Source organism: Astatotilapia calliptera, chromosome 18, assembly GCF_900246225.1.
Source record: "Astatotilapia calliptera chromosome 18, fAstCal1.2, whole genome shotgun sequence".
Taxonomy (NCBI): domain Eukaryota; kingdom Metazoa; phylum Chordata; class Actinopteri; order Cichliformes; family Cichlidae; genus Astatotilapia; species Astatotilapia calliptera.
In genome coordinates, this window is record NC_039319.1 from 24,947,663 (window position 1) to 24,974,887 (window position 27,225).

General features: G+C 39.6%; 1 protein-coding gene across 4 annotated transcripts; it reads right to left on the bottom strand.

The window, feature by feature from the left end:
• Positions 1–205: 205 nt before the first annotated feature.
• On the bottom strand, positions 206–26,722 carry rgs18 (regulator of G protein signaling 18). Of its 4 annotated transcripts, XM_026149827.1 has the most exons (11): positions 26,687–26,722; positions 25,743–25,891; positions 22,539–22,618; positions 22,034–22,101; positions 14,380–14,491; positions 13,901–14,068; positions 4,704–4,790; positions 4,108–4,212; positions 3,828–3,889; positions 3,157–3,323; positions 206–1,820 (listed from the first exon to the last, which is right to left on the bottom strand). In XM_026149827.1, the coding sequence occupies exons 7-11, from the start codon at positions 4,784–4,786 to the stop codon at positions 1,566–1,568; spliced, it is 672 nt and encodes a 223-aa protein (XP_026005612.1). In that variant the 5' UTR covers positions 4,787–4,790; positions 13,901–14,068; positions 14,380–14,491; positions 22,034–22,101; positions 22,539–22,618; positions 25,743–25,891; positions 26,687–26,722; the 3' UTR covers positions 206–1,565. The 4 variants fall into 4 exon arrangements, with proteins under 4 accessions (XP_026005612.1, XP_026005611.1, XP_026005613.1 ...); XM_026149826.1 differs by lacking the exon at positions 26,687–26,722 and having other exon boundaries at positions 25,743–25,948; XM_026149828.1 differs by lacking the exons at positions 22,034–22,101; positions 22,539–22,618; positions 26,687–26,722 and having other exon boundaries at positions 25,743–25,948.
• Positions 26,723–27,225: the final 503 nt, after the last annotated feature.

Here is a 27,225-nt window from a genome sequence, read left to right on the forward strand (position 1 = left end):
GCTTGTGCATACATATACAGTAACATGAATAATTTCGTGCTAGAGTGGTGGGACCTGATACGGACTATTAATTTTTCAGTGATTTGGAATAGGGAGCTACACAAGATCACAATTTCCCCCACTAGTGTAATATGCACACGCTACAGCTCGATTTTTCACATTTAGATGCGGTCATTCAGAGTAATTAATGCCACTGAAGGCCTCATTAAAAGTGCTTTATAAGAAAGTGTTTATTTGAGTTACTCCACATCATTTACAGCAAGTCAACACGTATGATGACATATGAATAATACATAAATTATTAGGTGGTAGCAAACGGAAAAAAAGGCAATCATAATTTATAATATTAGTATTCAAATAGCACAGATACATTTTCTTGGTGTGAAAAAAATGAGTCTTTGATTAACAGCAGAAATAAGAGATCTGTAAAAAAACAAAAGGTTTCTGTACTTTTACAGCAGGCTGTCACTGCAAGTTAGTATTGAGACAGGTGGGCAGTGCGATAGAAGGATAAATTCATGAATTCCTTTTAATGAGACACATTCAAATTGGCTCGTATGCTGCATTGACTGCATTAATGGTGTTTTAAGGTGCTGTTGTTGGATCGGAAAACAAACCAAATGAAGTATACCCAGTCTGAAGTCACGAGGGCTGCCTCAGTGTGGCTGCCTGTACGGCTGGCTGGATACTGTCAGTGGGGAGGAGGCGTCTCATCTGAGATTCTGTCTCCAGCTAGCTATCACATTGTCATTCAAGTTTTGTGAGATTTAAAAAAAATATATCTAAAAATCATCAATAAAGATTGAATCCACAAGTAAAGCGCCTCTGAGGAAAAGAATGGATAATAGATCAATCCACAGATGCTGCGGAGTAACCTGGTTTCATACAATGGCCACTGAGAATATTCAATTCTGATTGACCAGGGGGCGTCCATTATTTTCAGATAACCACATGGCTGTGACGTAACCTTTGAGATTATTCTTGTAGCTGAAGGTTAATCCTGTGAACTCTCCTATCTGCATGACATAAAGCTACCGCCCGCAGCCCGTTAGCGTATCCCATCACAAAGACTCAGAATGAAGTGAAACTTCTTTAAATACTATCGTTTTTTCTCTCCACAGAATGAACTGTTAACATATAAAGCTTAAAGCTTTCAAAATTAGCTTTAGAGGAACTGCGCTTGAATTTTGTGACTCTGAAACAGAGCTTCTGTGCCTATAATCTCCTGTTAACGGCCTTTATGCTAAGCTAAACTAGCCAGCTTCTAGCTGTAGCCACGCATTTACCGCACACGCGTTTAAGATTTGTAGCAGTCTGTGCATTCAAGAAAGCAAACAAATGTACTTCCCAAAATGTTATTTAGATTACTATTGCTGGCATGCTGTCACAGTGCTGTGCATGTGGAGTAATCCACTGTGGCAACGGTGGTTATAAAAAAATAATGCACTCTGCAGAAGCAAACCTGTGGAAAATAATAAACTTCCGCACCACACTTTATATTTCAGCAGTTGTGCTGCAATATAATAATTAATCCATCGCACAGAGTGAGCTACTGCTCCTCCAAGCTACCAGGCTGAGGGTTCGGTCGTGGCCTCCCCTCTGTCGTTGAATACACAGGAGCGTGACCTTCTGCGAAACATGGTGGCTCCGGGCCCTTTCCTCCTGGTGAGTCGCAGATAAATGTCAGATTGCAGGAACCTGGGGTAGGAGTCCTTTTTCATCAGGCTGTAGACTTTTATCTGAGCTGCTTCAAAACAGCTCTTTGTGGGCTTTGCCATGTTGTTCTGGATGGCCGTCTTGGTGTGATAGTCAATGTTGATCTGAATGAAAAATAGGGACACATGTTAACTCTACACTTGCCCACGTACATTTCAACCCGAGTTTGGGATTTTTGCGTAGGTTTGCAGCAGGGGCAGACAGTGGGTTAGACAAAGGCCTGAGTAGATATGCAAGTTACTGATAAGAGAGGGGAAACCCCGAAACCCGCAGTGAGCGCTGCGTGGAGTCGTTTACAACAATGGAGAAACTCCACATCTCGATGTTTCAGAAGGTTACACACACACGCGACACCAAATAAAAGTCAATTTCAGAATGTCAAGATGCTCTTCTTAAGAGAAAATAATTCTGCTGTGCCTGCTTTAGAGGATCTTTTAAAAAAGGTTAAGAATGTCAAACCTCACCTTGACATTAATGGATCGCTTTCCAAAGCCAAAATGTGAGTTACTCATAACTGCGCTCAGAGCGTGAGTTTTCTTTCCCCGTGCGTGTTTTTGTTGACACTATATTTCAACTCTAGATAATCTGAGTTTAAACAGTCACTGACACACATCAGTTTCTTAGATATCATCACAGATAGAGGTTAATTTTCTGCCTCCTACTCTCGTGACTGGCTTTTTAATGTTTAATTACTGGCGGCAAAACCATATTTATGCCCTTTATAGACTGAAATATTCTTAAGATACTTTCCTTTGAAAAACTACCAGCAGCTTTCAAAATAAATATGCATGCGTGTGAAACTACGCTATCGTCTACCATCAGTATTGAAGGTTGCATTCATTTACATTTGTTTCTCCCTTCAAATCGCTCGAGCTGTGTACTTGTGTGCAATAATGCCACTGCAGCGCTGCTCTGAAAACCCTCTTTCAGATTTACATATGCACTCATCTTAGACTGAAAGTGTGTGGGAGATGCTCTCTCCACTCTTGCAGAGGAATGTGAAAACCTCAAACCAGACGCAGAACTCTTTAACGGTCAAATATGCTATGGGCCCTGAAAGCATATCAGATGGTGGTCGCATCATCTTTGCAAAGTGAGTGGAAACCTTTTAAACCACAACTGTCTCGCACAGAAATAACTCAACCTGCTTTGCAGCCGTGTAAGCGCTAAACACATGACCTCGACGAGCTGCTGCTCCTAATGATTGTTCGCAAAGGTCAAGTTGCTGCGGGCTCCTGTCTACACAGCACTTTAGAATTCGCCTACTGTTATTTTTTTATTACGATAATATAAATATTTCAAGTTGTCAACAGCCCTCACTGACAAATAAGCCAAGAAAAACGGTAAACTGCACTCCAGGGGGGGTTAAGCTTTTGAAGCCCAGCTTAGCAACACAACATCCATGCCGTTTGTGATGTAAAAAAAAGGCATATGTCATACCTCTTTAGGGGCATCGGATTCAATAAAAATTGTATAAATATATTTGGCTTTGGACAGCAGCTTTGTCTCAGAATCAGTGGTCTTGTATTCTTCACAGGCCAACCAGAACTCAATGTTTTCTTCACTGAACTCTGTCCTGAGGAACTGAGAGAAGGTTTCCACCCCATCTGATGTAAAGAAACAGAAACAGAGAAACAGAGAAACACTGTTAGTCACGCTCCTGTAACTACAGCTGTTTAAGGACATGTAGCTTCCACATTTCAGTGTGTTGTGGAAACCTGCCAAAACTTCATAATCTATGAGTCTCAGCTCTATAGTCAGTTTAACTATCCCGAAACAGCTTAACCATAATATGTGTGAGTGTGCTCAAAAGTGTGGATGTTATTACATGGATCTGTTAACCGTGCCAAAACGACAGCAGGTCACAGTGTTTCTGTGCGGCATCTGTGACGAGGGGAGGAAGTTGCACAGTTTCTGTATTACTATCTGTGTTAACAAACATTAAAAGATGTAGTGAAACTCTCACAGCACTCCCCATTAACTATTTAGCGCTTCGAACACTGTGTTACAGTTTACAATTCAAATGAAGCAAAGCGTTTGACAGCACAAGAAACGGTTTTAGACGGCAATTCGACACAACATTTTTGAAAAGTTTCATGCATTAATCTGACCTGAGTGCTTTAGTAGTTCTTCAAAGGAGTCGCTCCATTGCAAAGCTGCCTCCGTTGAGATGCTGTGAAACAAATCAGAGATGCGGTCAGCTCTCCTCTAATGATGCAGCAAAAAAAAAAAATGTCTTGGATTCTCACAGAGACGTACTAGATGTCATGTATCTGTGAGTGTGTAATGAGTCATGGAGGGTACAGAAATCTGAGGTTAAAAAGGGATAACGCTTGTGCAAAATACCACGGCCTGCATGAGAAGTTAATGGATTTTTTTTTTCTTTCTCACTTGCTGGGTGTCGTAGCTGTCTTTTTACTGGGACTGACGTTTTCGTGAGAGCCTGACTTGGTGAGAAAAAGGCTAAGCCGACTCTTCCTCTCTTTGTCTTTCTGCCTGCAAACAAGGGAGAACAAATATAAAAGACCAGAAGGTGCACTTACAATTGCAGCAAACTTTTCTCCTTAAAGGCACACTTTCTGAAGTGGCTTTCATGGCACAATATGAATTGCACAACAGCTCTGCAGCATAGTACAGATTGCAAGTTCAGTCACATAAGCTGACGTGTTTTTTAAGAAAAGCGTGGAGACCCTTATGAGGGAAGACGGCAGCTTTTAAGTTCAACAGCCTTATATGGTGTCAGCTATAGCAGCTTTGAGCAGCACAGAAAAGGCAAATCTACAAGGTACGGAGACATGTCGTGAATATTACAGATTAAAATATTTCTTCTTTGTACAAAAACGCTTGCTGAATCTATTTCTGGTTGATTAAAGTTGTACTGCTCCAATTTCTTGTAATAGCTGTTAGAAATTGCTAAAGCCCCCTGAAAATATTCAACTTCAGAAAACAGGTAAACATTTAAAAATGACGGAAAATCACACACCAACCTGCTACTGTCGTCCTTCATCTTTGGTGTCTGTAAGCCTACTGGACCAAACATTTTGAAATATGCTTCCTCCTTTGGGGGCATGTAGCTGAATTGAGGAAATAGAAGAAGAAGCGTCTCCATGCTGTCTGTGGCGTGCAAAGCAGCAGGCCACAAATAACTCTCTGAAAAATGTTTAACCCATCACTCGTTGAACCACCTCGTCTTTTATAAACGGCGCTCGCGTTTCATTTCCCATGCTCGCTCTACTTCCTGTAACGGTATAACAGCTTACTGCCATCAGCTTGATCTGTGATATAGAAAACCCCTCTGGGTTCAACATCCTGCTGTAACTATTTACTAGGAAACTTGAAAAAGACACCTGTGATTATGTTCATTACGTTCACTTGTATCATTCATTAGTTCTGTTTGTTTTGACTTGAGGTGATATTTTTGTCTTGATTTTTTGTAACAATCGTTTTCACACTGTGACGTGTTGCACTTAAGCAATTTGGACCCAATATTTAAGAAAAACTCTGATGTTGTCCGAATATCAATATCAATTTGAATATCTGTGTTTATACTGTCTCGTGTTTGATTACGTGTTCGACATTGCATGAATAATATCAACCTTGAACACATAGAAAACGTTTAAGAGTGTGAATTATAAAAGAGGTCACTTGTTCTGTGATTCCACTTGTACCGCCAGCAAGGCCAGACACTGCAGTGCTGGAAAGAATACAATGTAATGAATAATAAAATGCGTCTGCGCTGAGGCTGACCTTAGCTCGTTCCCGAACATGAGAGCCTTAAAGAAGGAGGACGAATTCATTGTGACACAGTAGAGAGCAACAGGGAATAGATGTGTTCTAGATGGAGATGGAGACAAGTGCAACGTCTGTGCTGGAGAGAGTGTGAAGCTGCCTTTCAGCATAGCAGCAGAGGATGTGTTTCTTTAGTTTGAACAGAAGTTGAAAGGAAAGAACAAGGTCCTAATTAAACGTAATTGGAAAATGAACAAGCCTTCTGAAGTTGTCAGTCAATAACAGGTTCAGAGCTGATAAATCCTCTAACCTTATCTCCCACCCATCGTGGGCCCCTCTAAGTAGCTGTCTGAGGGTCTAAACTGCAGCTACTTGATCGGCAAGGCTGTACAAAGATATCAAAGCGCTTCCAGCTTCCAAATGTCAATTACAGCTGACAGTTAGCGGGAACTGTGGACCCCAGACAAGTTCTGATAGACCACAAAATTTGCAGATGTAAACTGCACATCTGTCGAGCAGAAAAATAGACTCAGCTCCTCCTGCACAAGTGATGCGATAAATCTTCTCAAGAGCCTCTACAACCCAGAATTTACTGATACCACCGGCAACAGTGACACCCCAAAGTCATGACTACTCACTACACATCAGTCACAGGGGCCGGCCGTGATCATGCTTTTGGCTTTGTTTTCCTTCTGGTGTGATGAAAATCACATGTCTGTGATGACTTTGTCAGCATTTCGCAGAAACCACAGCAGCAAATTGGCAAAAGTGGCATTGTTTACATCCTGTTGATCTCCCCCATATTCTGTGTTCAGCCTTTCTGCTAGCAGCTCTGTGGTGGGTGCAAACCCCCTAACATGTTTCAGCATTGGTGGTGTAGGTTGACCAAAGCGGTAGCCAAATTTCAGTCGCTAGCCACCGGTTAGCTCTGCCCCTGCATAAAGTTGCAATAAAGGCACATTCAACCTTGATACTTGGTTTGTAGTTAAGGTTTAACTATCCAGCCTAGAAAGAAATCAAAGGAACGCAATGGTAAACACAGTCTATTTGTAAAACCCTTGAAACTTGCACCAAGCTATATCAAAACCTTTTTCTATTCTCACATTAAAAAAACAACAACCCCAAAACAACTAAAACAACAACAGAATAACCTGTTGAATGAAAGACACAATTTCTGGAAATGCATATGAGTCCTATAAATAGAACCTGCAGCATCCTTTCTCTTCAGGTAACAGCAGCCTGCACAATCACTGAAACCAAATTAAATAGCTGTCATTTAGCTTCTCTGTATGCATTTGCCTCTTGTCAACATACCAGATGAGAGAACCAACAAAATCAATACACACACTGAGCCAAGAAGATTCTGCTGCCAGCTGGAGACAAAAGATTAGAACTGTTTCATTTGATCATTTTGAAATAATATTCCTATTTACAGTTGTAATTATGTAACTGGTTCACCGGAGTATTGTAGCAGTTATTTCATGCAGTGATCTGTTAATAAACAGGGGGAAGACTGCGCTTCTGTATTTCTTGTCAGAGAAGAAGTGTTTAAAGTATCACCGAACTAAACAAATAACATTATCGGCTCACAGCGGCGAAACTGATATGAAACCACGTGATGTCTGGTTGAGGTATATTTGGCAAAATTCATACGTACACCCAACACCGCAAGAGTCTTCCCCCACCTGTTGTTTTTGTGCTGCAGTGCAAACATACAGAGCTGTGCATGTGTGGACAATGATGATATGCAAATGGACATTTAAGAGTGCATTTTGGATGTCGCTTGGTAAAAAGGGAAGCGATTGAACCGAAACTGCAAAGTGCTGACATGGGTGAGGGGGGAAGAAGGGGTGTTGTTACTTCCTGCCTGAAAGCGCCTTTTCACGTCAAGTTCAGTCTGTACTTTGTGTCTCTACATTGGCTGAAAACAAAGCGAAGTCAGACAACAAAATGAATCAACAGACGTGTCAGAGTATAACGGACTTCAGTGAATCAGCAGGAACCCCCTTACAGACCGCAAACAAGCACAACAAACACAACAATGGTGCTAAGGCTTGAAAATTATTTTCAACATTCTCGTCATGCTCCTATTTTCATAACAATATGCCTCACTGGAATTGCTTTTATCCAAAAATAGGGCATGCAAGAATGAGGAAAAGAGACATTTGGGTGCTCATTGGAGAGGAGAGGCCAGGCCTTGATCTTTTCTACAAGGGTACAATATGTCAATCCAGGACAGATGACTGAAGACTTTCCACTTCTTTTCATCATCTACCATATAAAACATTCTGTTTAATGACATCAGTTTTGAATCATTATTCTTCTTTCCCATTTGTGATATCAGAATTGTGCTAGCCACTCATTATTTCATTAATCATTCACAAAAAGATAAGAGCCAAGTTTCATTTTATGGAATTCAAAACTCATATTTCACCAGCACAGAGCTCAACATGTCATAATCTGAAAAGCACGCACACTAGAGGTTTAAATACTTGGCCCTGAGATAAAACTGTGACAAAATGCCTCTAGCAGGTTAAAAATACTAGATTCATTTACATCAAAGGAATTTTTAGCTCCAATTGTTATTAGCTGTTAGCTAGCTAATGTTGCAAGCTACATTAGCTACACTGCTAACCACATTCCTATTTGCAGCTTAAAAAATAATTTAAAAAAAAGGAAAAAACAAAACAATAATGCAAACAAAAATGAATTCTACATTTTGAATGAGGACTTTTTTAATCGGGTGGAGAACATAAACATCGGCATAACTTTGTGCTGAACATTGGGGGGGTCAAGATCTCTGTCTAAATAAATAAATTCCTAGATGATTAAACATGCAACTATTTTGCTGGTAATACCTGAAATGAGTTAAGAGAATCTACAGCCTATTTATGCAAGATAATTCATAATTTTATTGGGTTGGGGGGTTATATTCGTTGGGTCTGATTATGGGAGGGGTAATAACCCCCCTAACCCCCCTGGAAATTATGCCCCTGAATATAAAGGAAGAGGGGTGACTGATTAGTAATTAAAAAAAGAATTTACTACATAAAAGCCAGACTAGGCACAAAAACAAGTACAAACAAGTTCTAAAATACTCTAACACTTCCCACTCTGACGTGCCATGCAGAAGAACGACTGAAACCGAGTTCCACCTGTCTGCCAGTCGTTCTTTTACCGTTCTTGTTGCACTTCACAAGGACCCGATCGCTTCTGGCTATCTGCCTGCAGTGCTTGAGTATTTTATAAAACAGACAAACAGCATGGTTTGCTCACAGGAGCTCTAAGTAATATTTGCAGCCATATATTTCTGTTGGTTTCTCTGCTCTGCTGTGTCTCCCTGCATTTTTATAGCAGGTCATTGAGTAGGTATAGATCGTTGTCTTAACTGGAGAGATATGGATCGGAAGTTAACACTAAACTTTCAAAATAAAAACATGCAAATAAAAAGTAAATAAAAATATGTAAACTATAGAATAATAAAAGTTTTCTGCACCATGTAAAACACACAGGGTAAAATACTAAAGTTACTTCCACCTTGTTGGCTGTTGGTAAATGTGCATAGACCATATAACAGATGGAGGTAGCTACTGTGATGCCACATGCTTGTTTTTGTAGTTCTGATATGAAGATGAGCGATTTTGCCATCTCTGCCTTTGTTGCAAAAAACGGTAACCGATGTGACAAGTAGAGGCCGGTCTGACTGTAAAACCGCTCAGTTATTGGCCAGTGGCTTGTGACTGAATAGGTTGTTAGCCAATGAGCGAGTGGCTAATGTCACAAATGATCATAAACAAAAAAGTGCCTGAGCCCATAAACTCATCAGGAAAGGGTTTACAGTGATCAAGCTAGAGAGCTGTTTTGTAGACTTCTTTATAATCCAGTCTTTTTGCTGGTCTTCAGACAGAATGCAGGTTTGAGGCCAGCTTTATTTTTCCGAAGCTATCTCAATCTTTGTAGCATCTGTAATATTGTATCCCACCGCACAGCAGCTTTCAGCCATTTCATTGTTAGCAGACAAGGAAGCACCTTTACATTAGCTATACAAAATCACTAGAGAACCATGAGTTTAATTTGCCCTCTGGTGTTGGCGGCCCTGGTTACACCAAACAGAGTAGATTTTTTGAATGAGATTATGAATGATTATGTAGAAATTTTAAGCTAAAGACATTTAGGCTGAGAACAAATGCAGCCTTGTTGATACTGAGCAATATTGAGCACCTCACAATCTGATTTATATCTGATAATAACTAAGGAAAGCGTAGTTAGTTGCATATATTTTCCTTGCCGATACCACAATCTTTCCTTGTGCTTAAACCTTTTTGTACTTCCAGATATGGAACAAAAGTGCAGAATGTGCATTATTCCACTATTAAAGCTTTTGTTCAACAATGTATTTAAATGAGACAGATTTCCCCCTTTTCCTCATAAATGAAGTCTGCTGCTACACTCACTGGCCAAATCCTCCTATAGGCATTAAGTCTACAATTCCCCTAGCAGGAAAGTCATCATCAGCTTCCCCCTTCACACAGGGAGCACCTAGATCCAGGCTTAGATCCAGTTCAATAATTGTACATATGGTACATTCACATGGTAACTTATTTTACACATCAGGTGACCCACATGTAAAGGTGGTGTTACATTTGATTACATAAAAATGAAAGAGCTTTCTTTTTCTTTTTTGTCTGTCGCTCTTACATGTTTATATAGATGAAAGGCTTAAGAAGACCATTAACACCTCACTCTAATATAACTATTAAATAACCATCTCAGTAACAGTGTCTGAAGTAAAGATAACAAGCATAATGCAAGTAGGCTTTATGATATATTAAAAAAATGCATCAGATAGGCTGTACAGATGTACCTAATAAAAACATACACGTCTTCTTTCCTATGTGGGTCACTAACGACTAAGTTAGCGGGTTCCCTTGGTTACTGTGTGGGTTAAACATGAGCCGGCCTGCAGCTGAATCTAAATTGTAAATCAGTCATTATTTGCAATTCCCCGCCACTCCCATCCAGTATGTTATTTAATACCGATTACTGAGTAATAGTCAGCCTTCTTATGGTTGGCTCCTGTGTGCGGTGTGGAACAAGAGCATTTGCCCACCACTGCAGAAAACTGAATCCAATACGCAGCTGAGGTGCTGTTCAGCTTTGCGCTTGCAGTTGTGCAGATGGCTTTGCTGCACTAATCACTCCTGCTGGGTGGCAGGGTTGCTTGTGCAGTGAATGCAGAACAAAGAGTCACAGGTTATATATATAACCTGACGGGCAAAACTGAACCTGTCTTGTCTCACGAGTTTAATTAAATTCACACAGACGTGGTCCATGCGACCCACTTGATAGTGCCTCTGGAACCAACTTGTCCAGGCCATTAGCCACTTTACAGATGGGACAATTCACATGAACATGTTAGTTTCAGTTGCTGGATCTAATAAGGCGCCTCAGGGGTCTTATTTAAATATACAGTGTCCTCCAAAGTACAGACATGTGACATATTAAAGTAAAGGTTTGAACTCTTTCCTCTTACAGTTGGGGTCAAAGGTTCAAGATTTATAAAATAATGGGCTGCACGTTCATATGTCACATTATTCAGTTAATTCACTATTACAGAATGCTGTTTATATTTTTTAGCTTTACAGCTTGTGTATGAGCAGATTGTAGGGATCCTTATCAACTCATAAATGCTTTTTAGTCTAAATAATAAGATCAGTTGTGCGCTCAGATTTTGCTGATCTGTTTTTATCTGCTCTAAGTCGCTGTGATATAGACTCACAGGATAAAGTCACGCTGTCCATTTTAAAACACTTTCACAAGTCTGCGCAGTTCACAGCTTTATGAAGGCGTGGGATCTCCCTTATTAGACTTTACAAGAACGTTGTGAGTTTCCGGGAAATTAGCTGCAAAGGCAACAGAGGCCGTACACAGGAACAGCGCTCTGATCTGGTGACATAATTTTCCTGTAGTGAGTCATACAGGTGCGCTCTTCACAGATGAAAGGCGTACTGCGTTTCAGCGCAAATCACTGGCTTGCCTCGGTAAGTAAAAGGGGAATGTACAGAAGTGAGAAAAAAGTTTGACACTACGTAGCTTAACATGAAGCGGCTGTGGTCAGGGAAATTTCTCAGCATGAAATTCAGAATGTTTGCCTGAAACAGCATCTAAATGAGGATTTTACCTGGTAATGTTTTCGCTTTTTTTCTTAAACATTACTGTAAGTCTTTCATAAAATTAATTTGAACCAGCTTGGAAGTTTTACATCATGACTTCATCACCATTTTGCTGACTTTTAAGTAATATGAAGCTATAACCCTCACGTGATTAAAAGCACTTGTGTCTGTGTCTGTATGATCAGATCATGTTCAGTAAAGTTATTTTTCAAACAAAAGGAAATAATTACTATGTTACCCAAAGTCAGTCTTTTAAAAAAATGTACACCCACCTATCTGTTGGCCACTGGACGGGCATCTGTTTACCTGCTAGCCAACACAGGCCATCATCTTGCATCCAGTTTGCACATGAGCGCAACATAAAGAGCTTTGACTGTCAAAGCAGACTCAGTGCTGCCTCCCCATGATGTGTTGGGGAATCAAAATAAAACCAGCTGAGCATCATCACAACATGTAAAAGTCTAACATTTTGTTTTATATAAAAAACATAAAATTGCTACACACTTGGTAGATATACTTAAGAAGTTACCGTTTATCACATGACACATAAAAGATGTAATATTCGTGCACCAGGAACTTAGTCAGACGGGGTTTTTCTGCCTGCAGCTGCAAAATGCTAACCTCATCCCGATTATCATACACGCTGCAGGAGTGATTGTTTTTCACATTATATATTCTTTTTCTCTTTTGCCGGTGTGGTGCTTGAAATCAAAATGGATCATCCCACCTACTCTCACCAACAAGTCTCTGCTGAATCCTTCTACCATTTCAAATGACAATCAAATGCAAGTCACTTTCCACCACACTTGCCGCCCCATAAATATTACATCTGTTTTGTTTACGGCAACACATTTTGAAGCCATTAATCTTTTAATGTGATTTTAAATTTAAATACCCCCCCACCCCAATTCAAGCTGATTTTCTTTGTTAAAAATATTCTGTGGCCATCCTTTTTACTGAGGGCGTTAAATGTATTCCTGCAGTCCAGATACAAGAAACTGTGCCAGCATAGAGCTGAATTAAGGCAATTGTGCTGAATGTAAGATTTTTTTATTTTTTTATTTTTTTGCTATGCACTGTTCCTTTGTGCAGACACTCTGAGTGATGCGGTTGTAAAGAGGCCCGGACAGAGTTCTTTATCATAGGTCTATGAGACTTTCAGAGTCTCTCCAGTAATCAGGTCCACATGCCAATAGTGATGGATTCTGCTCTGCAGCTACCCTGCAGACAACACGCACATACAAATCAGAATTTACATGCCCAAGTCTTTCTTGATCAATAAACATTTACTCCTGAGGAGAGTCTCCATCTGCGAGCCTGTCGTCGTAATCAGATCAACCTTTTGTATTGAAAAATGAGAAAATGCATAAATGGGGTGACCTCTCAGTACTTTTGTCACGTACTTTCTGTCAGTGTACGTAAACAGAACAGGGTTTTCTCACCTCAGGATGCCGTGGCGTTAACCTGACTCCAAACTGTTACATAGGGCGCTAATGAAATCTGACCTAAAGCAAATTCTGGCAGGGACACACAAATTACAAGGATGCTGATGACATTGCTCCTAAGAGACAGAGATCATTTTAATCAATTAACTGAGAGCATTTTGCTTCACTGATTAAGCCGGAGAGAGGAGCAACAAATGGCAGGGCTTGCTTTGGTTGGATGAAGAGGATGCCTTCCTATTTCAGCCATGACAGATGCTGGAGCATGCCTGGACACTGCTGGACTACTAAATCCTTGCAGTCAGATGTTTGATATTTCACATGCGACCTCAGCACGTCTCCATGGCTAGAAATGTAATACACGTTTGACTGCCTGACGATGAGAGAACAGACTCATGCTGTGACTCAGATTGAAGTTGCGAAGAGTTTTTCTGCTGGACCGTCAGTTTGTGCAGTCCTCTGCCGTCCTACATGTACCATTTGCTTTTTATGTAAAAATAACATATTCATGTGCCTTCCTAGAATGATAATGTAACACCACTAAGTTGGACTGGTTGTAGCCAGATATTTTTTTTTGTATTTGTCTGTCATTTTTTTTTAACTTTAGGTATGAATACTAATGCGTTTCAATTTAGCCTCCACAGACAGACACACTTTAGCTGTTTTTAAATGAATGCTAATCTCTCACATATTTAATTCTGATTGAACATTCCTACTTCTTACCAAATCAGTTTTTTCCTGGCGCTGCTATCTTACTCATGCAGGGGCAAAAAGGAGATAGTGTTTAACGCCTGAAGGCGAGGAGATTTTTAAAAAAATGTTTTTTATTCACTTACTTACCTCTGTGGGAAGGTCAGAGGTCAGAGTCAGCTACAGGCCGCTAGTCCTGGAGCAGGTAGGGATTCGGTGTCAAGCTCAAGGACGTTATGGTAAGAAGGTTTCTTGCCGAGTCTTCTGATGCAAAGGTCAGTAACCTGCTCAATGTGCTACCTCGCAGCCCAATATGTCCTCCAAACAGACAGCATAAATAAAATGCATGAACAGTAATAATACAAAAATTCTTTTGCAAAGTATCTGTGGTAATGTTCATTCCTATAGCAGTTGTTATGTCAGCTGTAAATCAATACAAGGCCTAATTGAACATTATTGCTGTGCAGAAAGCTCTCCTCTGAGTCCCGATCTGTTCTTTGTCACGTTGGAGAATGCGAGTCACATTCATCCCATTCTGCGCTATTGTATCTGTAATTACACATTATCATGTTTTCATTTAGACTATTTATGGTAAAAAAGAAAAGAAAAAGAAAAAAATGAAATGCCACCTGCGTTCTTGCCATCCTCTCTCCCCATGTCTCTGTCAGAAGTATTGTCAGGTCTGAATGTTTCATGACTCATTCGTTCCCTTTCTCCAGTCCTCTCTGCATCTCATCCTGTCTGCAAAAGAACACACAATCTCTAAAAAGTTCTTCCCTCCTGTTCGTCTTTGCATGACGCAAGTCTAATTACGTTGAATTATTTGGCCAATGGTCTGTGAAGCACATTGCGGCCACGATCGGTGCACTACAAACAGACCGTTATCAGTGAAATCCCTCTGCTTGCGAGTGCATGGAGATGGAAGCATAATTAAAATGCAAGGAAACCAGGTCACAGATAAAACTATCCACTGGCCAAAGAGTAGACTCCTACACTGGCACGACTGTGTACTCTGCATTTTCATTTGGAAGCATTTTTTTTCATCCCACATCTCACAGTTAATTTACATCTTTTGGTACTTTAGCTGATATTATTCTCAGGATATTACTTTTACTAAATACAAGAAGTCTTTTTCAGTCATTAAAGGATAGCATTTTATACAGAAACATTACACTGTAGTAAGTAAACATTAGACTGTATAGTACTTGTGTTTAATTGATGATTACATGAATCCTGCATTTGATTTAGTAACAGAAACCATCTGTTTAGAAAAAACCTCACCATCTGTCACTGAAGGAGAGAATTAGTTAAGATGGCTTAACAGCCAACATTGAATTTACAGTCAAACTTTGCAATAAACGACACAAAAACTTGGTGACCAGAGAACGAGGGAGGAGTGAAATACAAATGGGCAGGACGGTTAATTAGTCATTCATCAGCGCTTCCCTAATAACGCCTGACCCGGGACGTTATAGCCGGTAATGATTATTTACTAAGTAACCAGCTGGAGGATATTACATTAGTGAATCATTGGGTAATTATCGGTTCATAATTAACATAAATCGATATCGCTCATCACCTTTTTTTCATGTGTCTCTCCTGATTAAAATGATACAAATGTCATGCTTCACTTTACTTGAGGGGACACAGACACAGAAGGTAATGATGAGTAATTCTGAAATAATGACCGAATTAAAGTATGATGATTCAGGTGGCACAAAAAGAGTAATGGTTGGAATAAATAGTACACATCAGTGTTAATCAGGAATTCTTATGAATTGATTCAGCAGCATGATGCCGTCTAAACAGTGTCCAGGAGATGACCTGACCTGACCGCAGACCTCTCGCCCGCTGAAAACATTCACACATTCAGAAATAAAGGAGAATATTTCCTTAAGAACAGGTGATGCAACACAATGATAGACATGCTTCTGCCCCATCTTTCATAAAATAAGCATATATTTTTCCAAAACAAAAAAAATAGACTGTCAAATGTATCAATTTCAGCCATTATTGTGTTGTTTTTAAGTGACTCTCAATTAAATATAAGACTTTAATGATTTTAACATTACTGCAATTTGTTTTTGTTTAGGCAGCAATGTGACAACTTTTTTTGTTGTTGTGTAAATGGAGCTGTAATTTTTTCCCTAATGATCACTACAGTATTATCTTTTGTTAAACAATGCGCGTGTGCTTGAAATTCCTGTATTAGGAGTTATTACTGTTAATGAACGACTCATTAACTATGATGCCATTCCTGTTTGTTGTTAGGGCCCAGGTCTGTGACCCGGCGTTTTGAGTTTATTTTGTATTTTTGTTTTTCTCATGTTAGATTGCATTTATGTTAAGTTTTTGTGTCAATTAGTTAAGGTTTAGTTGAGTGATTTATTCCAGTTTATGTTTCTTTCATGTCTCCGTGTTTATGAGTCTTTTCCTGTCTTCTGTGTTAGTCTGTCTTGTCCTCTATGTTTAATGTTTAGTTATGCCCGTGCTTTCGCCTCCCTTATCTGTTCCCATGTGTCTCTCCTTGTGTTTCTTGTGTCACGTGTGTGTGTTTCCATGTCTATTGTCAAGCTTGTCTTGTCATGTCCATTATGTTTCTTGTTTTATTTTGAAAGCCTTCCATGTTCAGTGTGTTTAGTTTTACTTCCCCTGTCGTGTCATGTTTGTGTCAGCTGTGTTTCCCCAGGTGTTTCCACTTCCCTCATTAACCTTGTGTGTTTAAGTCCTCTGTCTTCCTCTGTTCAGTGTCGGGTTGTCTAGCGTCATGTACTTCAAGTCGCAGGATTATTTTCAAGCTTAGGTTCATATTCATGTTTCTGTTTCAAGTCACAGTTTACATAGTTAATCCTATAGCTTCCCCAGTTCAGCTTATAGTTTAGTTTCGCCATTGCCTTTCTATGTTCCTCTATCAGCCATAATTAAAAGCTCGCTTTTTGTTAAAATCCTGTTCTCTCCTGTTTTCCTGCTCTTGGGTCCGCACCACAAACACACCGGCTATCCTGGCCGTAACACCCTCCTTCTTCAGTCTTGATTTATATGTGGTATATATATGATTTATATATGGCCCAACTAAACATTGTGGTGTACTTATGAAAATTAGTATAACTAGTGTCACCAGGCTGCACCTTTTAGGAGTTAGTCCACAAATGATAAAAGTCATCTTTCTATTACAGTAAACACTATTACTGGAGTTGTGTTGCAGGAGTCATTCAGCTAATGTCTGCTGGCTGCCTGCCCTGAACAGTCATCATCCAATCATCCAATCACTGCTTCAGAGGTGAGTCAAGCCTACATGTCTATGGGGCTGTAGTTCGAGTGATCCCTGACATTTAAATTACACCAATTTCCAGTTCTATATTCTTATTCTGTGTCTAAAAAAGAATCATTATTCACAGTTAACAAAATCCTTATTGAACTTATACAAAGCCCTGGTGAAGCCCCCTCAGGTCATCAGCTCACCCATTGCCTGAAATAAGCCCTTTTAGTGCCCATCCTCATCATGGCCCCAAACACAACCTGGTGTTTCTGAGTACCTCTTCACCTTTCTCAAAATACACTACATTACCAAATCTGATCCAAACTATGAGAGCATACAGCCCAAACATCCACAGCAATTAATATTACAGAGGCCCATTACCTGCTTATTTTGAGAGCTAATGTTGGATTTAGTCTTTTAATTACATTTAGACAGTATTGATATGATCTCAGTTAATCAGCACACACGAGGGAAATGCACCAAAAAGGTTAAAATTGAGAACTTCTGCTGTCTGGAAATATTGAATATTATCTGATGTGGTGGTGACTGGTAGCTCCCTGTACTGTGGCTTATAATAGCTTTCTCAAATACAAAACAGCTTGAAAACCTGTGTAGAATTATAAATTACAGCTTAGCTAAATACATCTTTTATGCTGTGCTTTCAGTCTATTATATAACATAGTAAGCTATTATATATACTCTGCTGATCAATACAAGACCATATTAATTCCCTTTTTTTAAAATCAAACACATTTAAGGATGGAAAAAACTTCCAGATTGAGAGTCATATGGATCCTGAGATTCTGGCTCGTTGTGAATACTTGCACATATGCTGATCTGAAATTAAGCAGAAAATAAGCAGCCACCATACAATCTACACTCAATGGAGTCAAAGGAGCTTGCAAAGAAAAGCGTCTGGACTTCTTTAAGTTGCTTGAAGACGTTTCACCTCTCATCCGAGAAGCTTCTTCAGTTCTAAGGTCAAATGGGGGAGAGTCCCAGATATAAACCTAGTGGGAGTATCCCCCCACAGAGGGACGAAAGGACCCCCTGATGATCCTCTAATCGCCTGAGCCAAGGTGTGAAACTGGGTGTGGGTCCCAATCAGCCAGAGTTTCGGGTGTGTTGATTGTGAAACCTGGCCCCACCTTATCATGCGAATTCCTGAGGTCAGATGGCCCAGGATGTGAGTGGGTGTTAAGGCGTCTGGGAAGGGAACTCAAAACTGGATTATAGATGGCAGAGAGTTGGTGTCGTAAACCCCCGCCTCTGTTCAAAGATGGTCACTCACAATGAACACACCCGAAACTCTGGCTGATTGGGACCCACACCCAGTTTCACACCTTGGCTCAGGCGATTAGAGGATCATCAGGGGGTCCTTTTGTCCCTCTGTGGGGGGTTACTCCCACTCGGTTTATATCTGGGACTCTCCACCATTTGACCTTAGAACTGAAGAAGCTTCTCGGATGAGAGCTGAAACGTCTTCAAGCAACTTAAAGAAGTCCAGACGCTTTTCTTTGCAAGCTCCTTTGACTACGATGACCTGGATGACTGAGAACCTTCACAGACATACACTCAATGGACACTTTATTAGGTACACCATGCTCGTAATGCATTTGAACCTGTTTGCCTTCAAAACTGCCTGGATTTAATAAGATGTTTGAAACATTTTTGGTTTTGGGGATTTTGGTCCATATTCACACGATAGCATCACGCAGCTGCTGCACATCCATGATGTGAATCACCACATCCCAAAGGTGCTCTGTTGGATTGATATCTGGTGATCGTGGAGGTTGTTTGAGTACAATGGACACACTGTCGTGTTCAAGAAACTAGTTTGAGATGATTTCAGGTTTGTGACATGGTTTGTCAGCCATAAGAAGATGGGTACACTGGGCTCATAAAGGGATGAACATACTCAGCTGGGCTGATGCTCAGTTTGTACTGAAAGTGTGCAGAGAAAATATCCCTTACACTGTTACAGCACCAACAGTCTGAAGCATAAATACAAGGCAAAGAATATCCATGCTTTCATGTTGTTTACACCAAATTCTGAACCTGCCATCCGAATGTCACAGCATTTGGGTTACATTTTTACAGTTTTCTAGTGTCCAATTTTGGTAAGCCAGTGTGAATCGTAGCCTCTGTCCTGTTCTTAATTGGCAGGAGAGCCACCTGGTTTGGTCTTCTGCTGCTGTAGCCCATCTGCTTCAAGGTTCCATTTATTCTGTGTTCAGAGATTCTCTTCTATATACCTTTGTTGTAATGAGTGGTTATTTGAGGTACTGTTGCTTTTCTATCATCTTGTAGCAGCCTGGTCAGTCTCCTCTGACCTCTGGCAACAAGGCATTTTTGCTCCGAGAGCTGTCCTTCACTGGATATTTTCACTTTTTCGGACCATTCTCTGCAGACCTTTGAAATGGCTGTGTGGGAAAATCACAGCAGATCAGCAGTTTGTGACATGCTCAGATCATGCTGTCTGACACCAACAACCATGCTGCATTTGAAATCACTTAAATCTTCTCCATTCTGACGCTCAGTTTGAACAATGTCTGCATGTGTAAATGTAGAGTTGCTGCCATGTGATTGGCTCATTAAAATATATGCGTTAATGAGCAGTTGAAGAGGGGTGCCTAATTAAGTGGCCAGTGAGTCAGTGTATATATGACAGTGACAGGATAAATGAGGAAAAGCAGGTCCATGTCGTGGTCCGCATGTCTTCAGTGTCACCTTTCTTGTGTTCTCTCTCTCTCTTATCTCGTGAGAATGGGTATGTGCATGGCAGGTTACCGCCTCAGGAGGCGTGACAGTAATTAAGTTCATGAAAGAGCTGGATGCGCACACCTGACGGCCATTATTCATCACACTGTCTTGAGGATTTCCTCGGTGTGTGGCTTCTCTGTACGGCCTTTTTGGAGTCACAGTTCTACTTGGACATGTTCTTTAGATTTCACTCTTGAGAGGTTGTTTCAGTACCTAATGTGAAAACCAGCTCTTGTAAACAAAGCATCTCAGTAGTTGCTGTGTCTAGCTCCATCAGATCTTAGCTAATTGTGAACCAAAATGAAAACAGAAAAGTGCAAAAATATAAGTATAAGAATAAATAAATAACAGAATAATAAGAATAAATAACAGCTTGTCCATCTCACTACCTATTTATTTTAAAAAAGCACAATGACTAGCACACTTGGATGCCGTTTGGGTTAAATGAGCTTGTTTCGACCTGCTTTGTATTTGTATTGCAGCATAATCTCAAAACCAGACATAGCCTTTGAATGAACTCAGAGGCGCTATTCTGAGATTGGCTGACTACCTAGCTACAGCTGAATGTTGAAAAAAATCTCCTATACTTAAGCAAAATTAGCAATCGTCAGAAAAAACCAAAGGATGCTGCTTTTGTCTGCCTAAAAAATTCATAAATAAATAATAAAAAGTGATCTATAACAGCAATCATCTTATGTGTGGGAGACTGAATTGAGTTCACAAATCAAAACTGAAATAAAAAGTCATGGGGAAAAATGGTTCCTTCATCAAAGTGAACGCTCAAAGCTCATCAGTGGTGTTTACATTGAGCTTGTAAACCTTAATGTCCACCACGAAGACCACATAGCAGCTTACCTCATTAGGTTATAGAGCTCATCATAATGTTTACAGTGTAGTTTGTTGGCTTTTTCCAGCCCATGATACAGTCCTAAATCTTATTAGTTATTCCAAATAGCTCGTGCTCTAGTTAGCACAATTCATTTGGGTCTCATTAAAGTGTTTTTGATGAATAAAGAAGTGACTTAATGTGCTCCGGTAGTGACCTATAATGATTTAGAACATCATTAGAATCACCAGCCATCAAAGTGTAGGCTGATGCTGGCTGATTATCATGAATCTGGACAAAGTTGTTTGGAAAACCTAAAAAAAAAAAAAACCCTAAAAGAAAAACAACAAAAAAAACCACACCAAGTTAAATATGGCCCATTTACAATTTGACGTGTTGCAAATATATGCTACATAAAGCAAATAGCTTTAAAAACTTTATTACAAAGGGAAAAGAAAGAAAAACTGCGGTGGTGGTCATTAATATATAGATTCAGTTACTGTGACTCAGAGTGTGTGTCGAAAATAATTAGCAGATTTAATGACTTGTGATTTTTCATTAAAATAAAATGCTTGCAAATTACCATGGTTACCATGTGTACATATCCACGGCCCTGTCAAATATGAATATATTCTTATTTATATTACGAGTATTAAATAGTCACTGACCTGACACTAATGCTGTTAGATATGACTCCGTTTAATTTGTTTAAATTAGCAACTTTCAAGAACGCGGTGAGGCGCAGAATGTGTAAGCCTGTCGTTTTCAGTAAGTCACATTAAATATTAAAAAGACCTTTCTGCTTTCATTTCCTTAGCTTTTACAAGTAAATGTTCTTGAAATCAAAACTAATTAATTAAATACCAAGAGATGATGTGAATATATATAACCATGACACAAAAAGCTACTTTCTGTCTGTGCAATATTCGCCACTTCTACCTCATGCCATTTATTCCGTCCCTTTGTGCATCTTCACACAGCGTGCAGTGCACCTCCAGTTTGATAATGCACTGCGTTTGATACTAAAAAATCTGCTGTTTTCAAGGCTGGAGTAAAGCTGAGTATGGCAGGAAGAAGTTCTTTTAAATAAAGCACATACAGGCACAGTTGGCTGGAGGTTAAAGAATGAGGCTCTTAAATGGAAGCATGAGGATTTGGAGCCTCTCAATTGGGTGAGGACATGAGAATGTGAATAGAAGAGAAAAGGAGTAATGGTGAAAGCAAAGTGCCCTTAAATATGTCCTTCAGAAGCTGACCATGGAATACTGGGGACACTTTATACACCTGAAAGACTGGGAAACAAAGCATAGGCACTCACAGAGAGACATAATATGCCCTCCTACAGTCTAAAAACATGAAGGTTAGGTGAAGTAGAGAAATAGCGTGTGTGTGTGTGTGTGTGTGTGCGTATGTGTTCTTGAAATAGACTGCCAACCTGTTGAGAGTGTAGTAGGGTATAGCTGAATGCATGCTGGGACAGGCTCCAGCAAACCCCCTGTAAGCCTGCATGAGATAAGAAAGGACAGAAAATGAATGGATATTAATTCCCACCATGCAACACACTAAGTGAGCTTTCTCAGGGTAAGTAAAATAGTTATCTCATTAAAGTACATTTAAAAGTACATTAGCGCTGTAACTTTTGAGAGAAGACATACGACTTTTGTTACCTAACAAATGAAATTTTACATAAATCACATCCTTACTCAATTCATCGCAGTCATACGTGCTGCTCCAGCTTTCCTCGGTCTGTTATGATCACGAGATTTCGGCTGCTAATGTCAGTCAAAGCTGAGTCCTTTCCCAGTAATACATTTTGGTACAGTACACAAAAATGCTTGTACTTATGATTCAATATGAAAGTTACAGAATCATTAAGAGTTGCTGAACAACATAATGTCGGTGACACAAAGTAAGGCGTTTGAGGTTTTTTGAAGTCGTACCTCAGCGCTTAATGATTTTTGTGCCCCTTGAAGTGAAGCGGTGTAACCACATTCCAGGTTTTAGCTGGGGATCCGGCTGACTGTAAAAGAAGGCATTTGAACTGTCATACTCAGAGCGCTTACAGCCTATTAATATTCCCGTCCCCGTCATAGTCTGGCTGAGAGTACTGTGGAGGAAGATGGCACGCGTGCTCATTGATGGCGGGTGGGCGTGAGATCGATAAATATAAAGTGCTGTTTTTGCAGCATAAAACTGTGTTTAATGTGCATGTGGATAGGTGAAAGTGGCCTTCAGTATAAATAAGACTAAATGTAAATGCTAGTCCATAATAAGATTTGGCCATGGAGCTGCGTGGAAAGGCAATAACTCAGAGGTCATGAAGTAATGAGGCACAACTTTAAAAGCTTCTCAGTATTATGTATCTCTTGGGGGTGCGCGGAAAGAGTAAATATTGATTCAGTAATGAGGAATGAACGGGTCATTATCGTCCTGTAGCTGAAGAAAGTCCTTGTGGAGAAAGTGATCCTTACAACTTACCTCCATTGTTTAACAGATAGTCGTGAACCAATCTTCACCTATTGATTTATCAACATGCTACGTGACCGTTTGTTCTCTGGCAGCTCATCATCGTTTACTGTGCAGCCTCTAATTCACTCAGCAATGACTCCAGCTTTAACAACAACATCAACTGCACTTCAATTACACAACGAGAGACTTAAATCGGATCAAATTGTGCAACTGAAGTTTTTACCCAAGTGCCTCTGACAGACACTCCACTCACCGACCACTTTATTAGGTGCACTTTGCTAGTGCTGAGCTGGACCTCCTTTTATCTTCAGAGCTGCATTAATTTTTCATGACATGGACTCAACAAGGTGCTGGAAACATTCCTAAGAGGTTTTAGTCCATATTGGCATGACAGCGTCACACAGTTGGTGCAAATTCAACAGATGCACATCCATGATGCGAATCTCCTGTTCCATCGACATCCCAAAGGTGCTCTGATGGATTGTGATGTGGTGACTGTGGAGGCCATTTGAGTGCAGTGAGCTCATTGTCATGTTCAGGAAACCAGTTTGAGATGATTTGACTCTGTGACACTGCGTGATCCTGCTGGAAGGAGCTGTCAGAAGATGGGTGTACTGTGGTCACAAAGGGATGGACTCAGGTAGGCTGAGGTGACTAGCAGAGATGGGCAGTAATGTGTTACAGTAATCTGATTACTTTTTTCAAGTAATGAGTAAAGGGATTACTATTACAAAAAAGTAATTAGATTACTGTTACTTTTCCATAAACACGCTGTGTTACTGCGTTACTAAACCGTGATTTTGTTTATGAGAGTGTCTCATGACAATGACGTGCGAGCGTGCGACGTCTCTGGCAGCAACAGACGTGTGCAAATCAACAATGGATAATATGGAGTGTTGGAGAGAGTACGACCATGCAGCGTTTAAAGCTGGGAAGTACTGACATTACTCTGAGTTTGATTCCGTAAAAAGTGACAAAAACACTAGTGTCTGTTGTACACTCTGTGTGGGAAGAAAAGTTCTTTCTACAGCGAAAAATAAAACGTCAAATCTGACCAAGCACCCGGCAAACCTCCAACAGCCCTACTCCTGCTAAACAGGTGAAAATCTACTTAAGAGAGACAGGACTCACTGCTGCTGAATCTTTGATTTTATTTATTTTTCGCTGTGTTTTACTTGCATCTATTTGAAAGAGTGAGTGTAAATACAAAAATATTTCATTTCATATGCTGGGATATGCAGAAAATAGGGTAAAATGTTAAACAAATTTCTTCAAGTCAAAGACTGTTGCATATAATTTAATTTTTTACTTGATGCAATGTGCATAAAGTTAAAAGATTAAAACTAATAAAACACAAAAAGTTGTTAAAAAGTTTTAACAAGAGACATTTTCATTTGATTCATTTTTAATTGATGGAAAATGCAGAAAAAAAAAAAAGAATTGGGCTGAAAGGTTTTGCTTCATTAGGTATTCAGGTTGTGTATCATGTTTTTAAAAAGTAAGTAATGAAGTAACTAATTACTTTTGAAAATACGTAATCAGTAAAGTAGCTGGATTACTTTCTTAGAGAAATAATCAGTAACTAATTACTATTTTCAAGTGACCAACACTACTGACTAGGGACCCAAGAAAATATCCCTCATACCATTACGGTACACGACCACCACTGGAACCCATATTTTTGAGTATAATATGTAACAAAGTAATGTATGTGTGTAACGTATGAGCTCAGAATACTTTTTGTCTTATGCTTCATTTCTGGTTTGTAATAATTTAATTCATAAATGTTACCAACACTAGTCCCTCATCACCAAGAAGTAAATCGTCAAGGAAAATGTTGCTTTAAACTAAGCACTGAAATCACTCAGCAACACTGTTCTGTGTGATTACAGCTGTATATATTTAAGTCAAATAGTATGATTTTGTCATTTGTGACATTTTGAAGAGTAGTTGAGTATTTAACCCTGTAAAGCCTGAACCAATGAAATAATTGCCAGCAAATTAAATATTTTTGAAATTCTATTTAATGAATCTTATGACAAAAATTATAAATTTGTACATATGTGTTTTCATTTTTTGCAGTTCATTTAAAAAAAAAAGAAAAAAAAAGAATCACACTGATGATGTAGACGTCAAAGAACTCACAAATATGACACAGCTGAATCTTAACACAGGGTATTATGTGGTTCTAGGTTGCTACAAAGGCAAGGAAGTTATTTATAGGTGTGTTTACAACTAGAAAAACACCATACTGGAGCTGGAGAGTCATATTTTTCCACACGAAATGTTGAACAATATTCGGAAATTTTATTATTCACACCCAAGTGCTCGAACAGAACAATGTATTTCTAATATGCAGCCACAGTGACAAACCCGACAGCAACATGAGTGCAATACACACAAACTTAATTCATGAATTATTCATATGAATTTATTTACAAATCATGTTCTTGCTGCGTTTGGGTTTCCTTCTGTGCAAATGCATCAATTTTCACCCTAAAGTCATAAAGTCCTGTTTGTACCACTCGTAAGCTTTAAGTTCTCAAATCTCAGTTCTCAAGTCTTTTTCTTTGTTTGTTTTTCCATACTTTTTTTTTTTTTTTTTTTAATCTGGCCACTATTATGATGAGAACTAGCTCAAAAAATTGTAACAAAGATGCACTGTCACTGTTTACCTGTCAAGGGTTTCTTGATGTTCATCTGCATCACCGCTCATCTACAAAACAGTCCAATTAGGCAGCTCGTCTCTTTGGCATGCATGCAGGAATTGGGTCATATTGGGTGGCAACAGAGGTGGTTTGAAACTCAAAACATGAAGCTCAAACTAGAAAACATAACCAGGCAACAGAGAACCAGAACATTACCAGAATGACAGCGGAAAAACACAGCAAGCATAGAAGACAACAACAGAGGACAACACGGGGCTTAAATACACCAGGGAGTAACGATGGAATGGAAAACAGGAGGTAAGCACAGCTGGGGCTAATCTGACATAACCAGACACAGGAAGCAAAGCAGGATACATTGATATAGGACACAGACTATCAAAGTAAAACAGGAAACAGGAGATAGGCACAGAGACGCAGATTTGACAAGGGGACACGGCTGACGGAGAAGACAGAGCGAACAAGGAGCACAGAGACAGGAGTAACAAACTGCAACACAAGGACACGACTGGCTTTAAAGACACAGGAAACACTAGACAGGAAACTAGACTAGAATTTAACCGAAACAAAGAATATTAATGATCAAAAACATAAACACCGAGTCACCAAACTCAGGACCCTGACAAATGGTCTTTCTTAGTCTGTAAGAGTGGTTTCATATTAGCATGTTTTTAGTCACATTAGTGGTTTATCTATTAAAACAACACATCATAGCAAACTGTAAAAGAAAACTGCAGTCTTCACCGTACACATGTTCAATGCTTGAGTCAGTGTCAACCTCACATACACACTGTAACTCACATCATAGTGGCTGTAATGAGACCCCGTCAGCTCCACAGCAGGTCAGAATTTTCACTCGTTCCTTAAAATGTCTGAACATTTACTTGATGGACTGTCAGCCATAACTGCAATAACTCACAAACTATAGTTTTAAATTTGCTTCATTTACTTACATGACAAGTGCACCTGTACTGATGCTTACTCAGGACCACTTGGTGTTACATGTTCACAGACCTCCATACCAGCTGAGTGCAGATAAAACAGCAGGTGTTGCTGTGACACGATTGTCATCTTTGTTCCATTTCTTTTTGTTCGGTTTTACATTTTTACAAGGTTTCATTTTAAATCACCTCTTCGCAGTGTTAACCACTTGACCCCACCTACAACAAACAGCTTTTCAGCTATTTCCTTGGTTACCATGGTGATCTATCCTGCCACAGTGACAACACCAGCAGGGCACATTTGGTCATACCCTGTATATTGACAAAATGATGTTAAAAGGCCAGGCAGTGCATCAAGACAAGCTGAATGTGACAGTGGGATGGTGAAAGAAAAAGCAGGCAGGAGATTTACAACCATCGGTTTAATAGAGAAATGCACACAAGAACATGGTTGTAGATTCTTGAGTAATCATAATTCAATTCAATTGAGTTTTATTTACATAGAACCAACAATAGTTGTAATATGGTAATTAACTGTGATAAATTGGTGA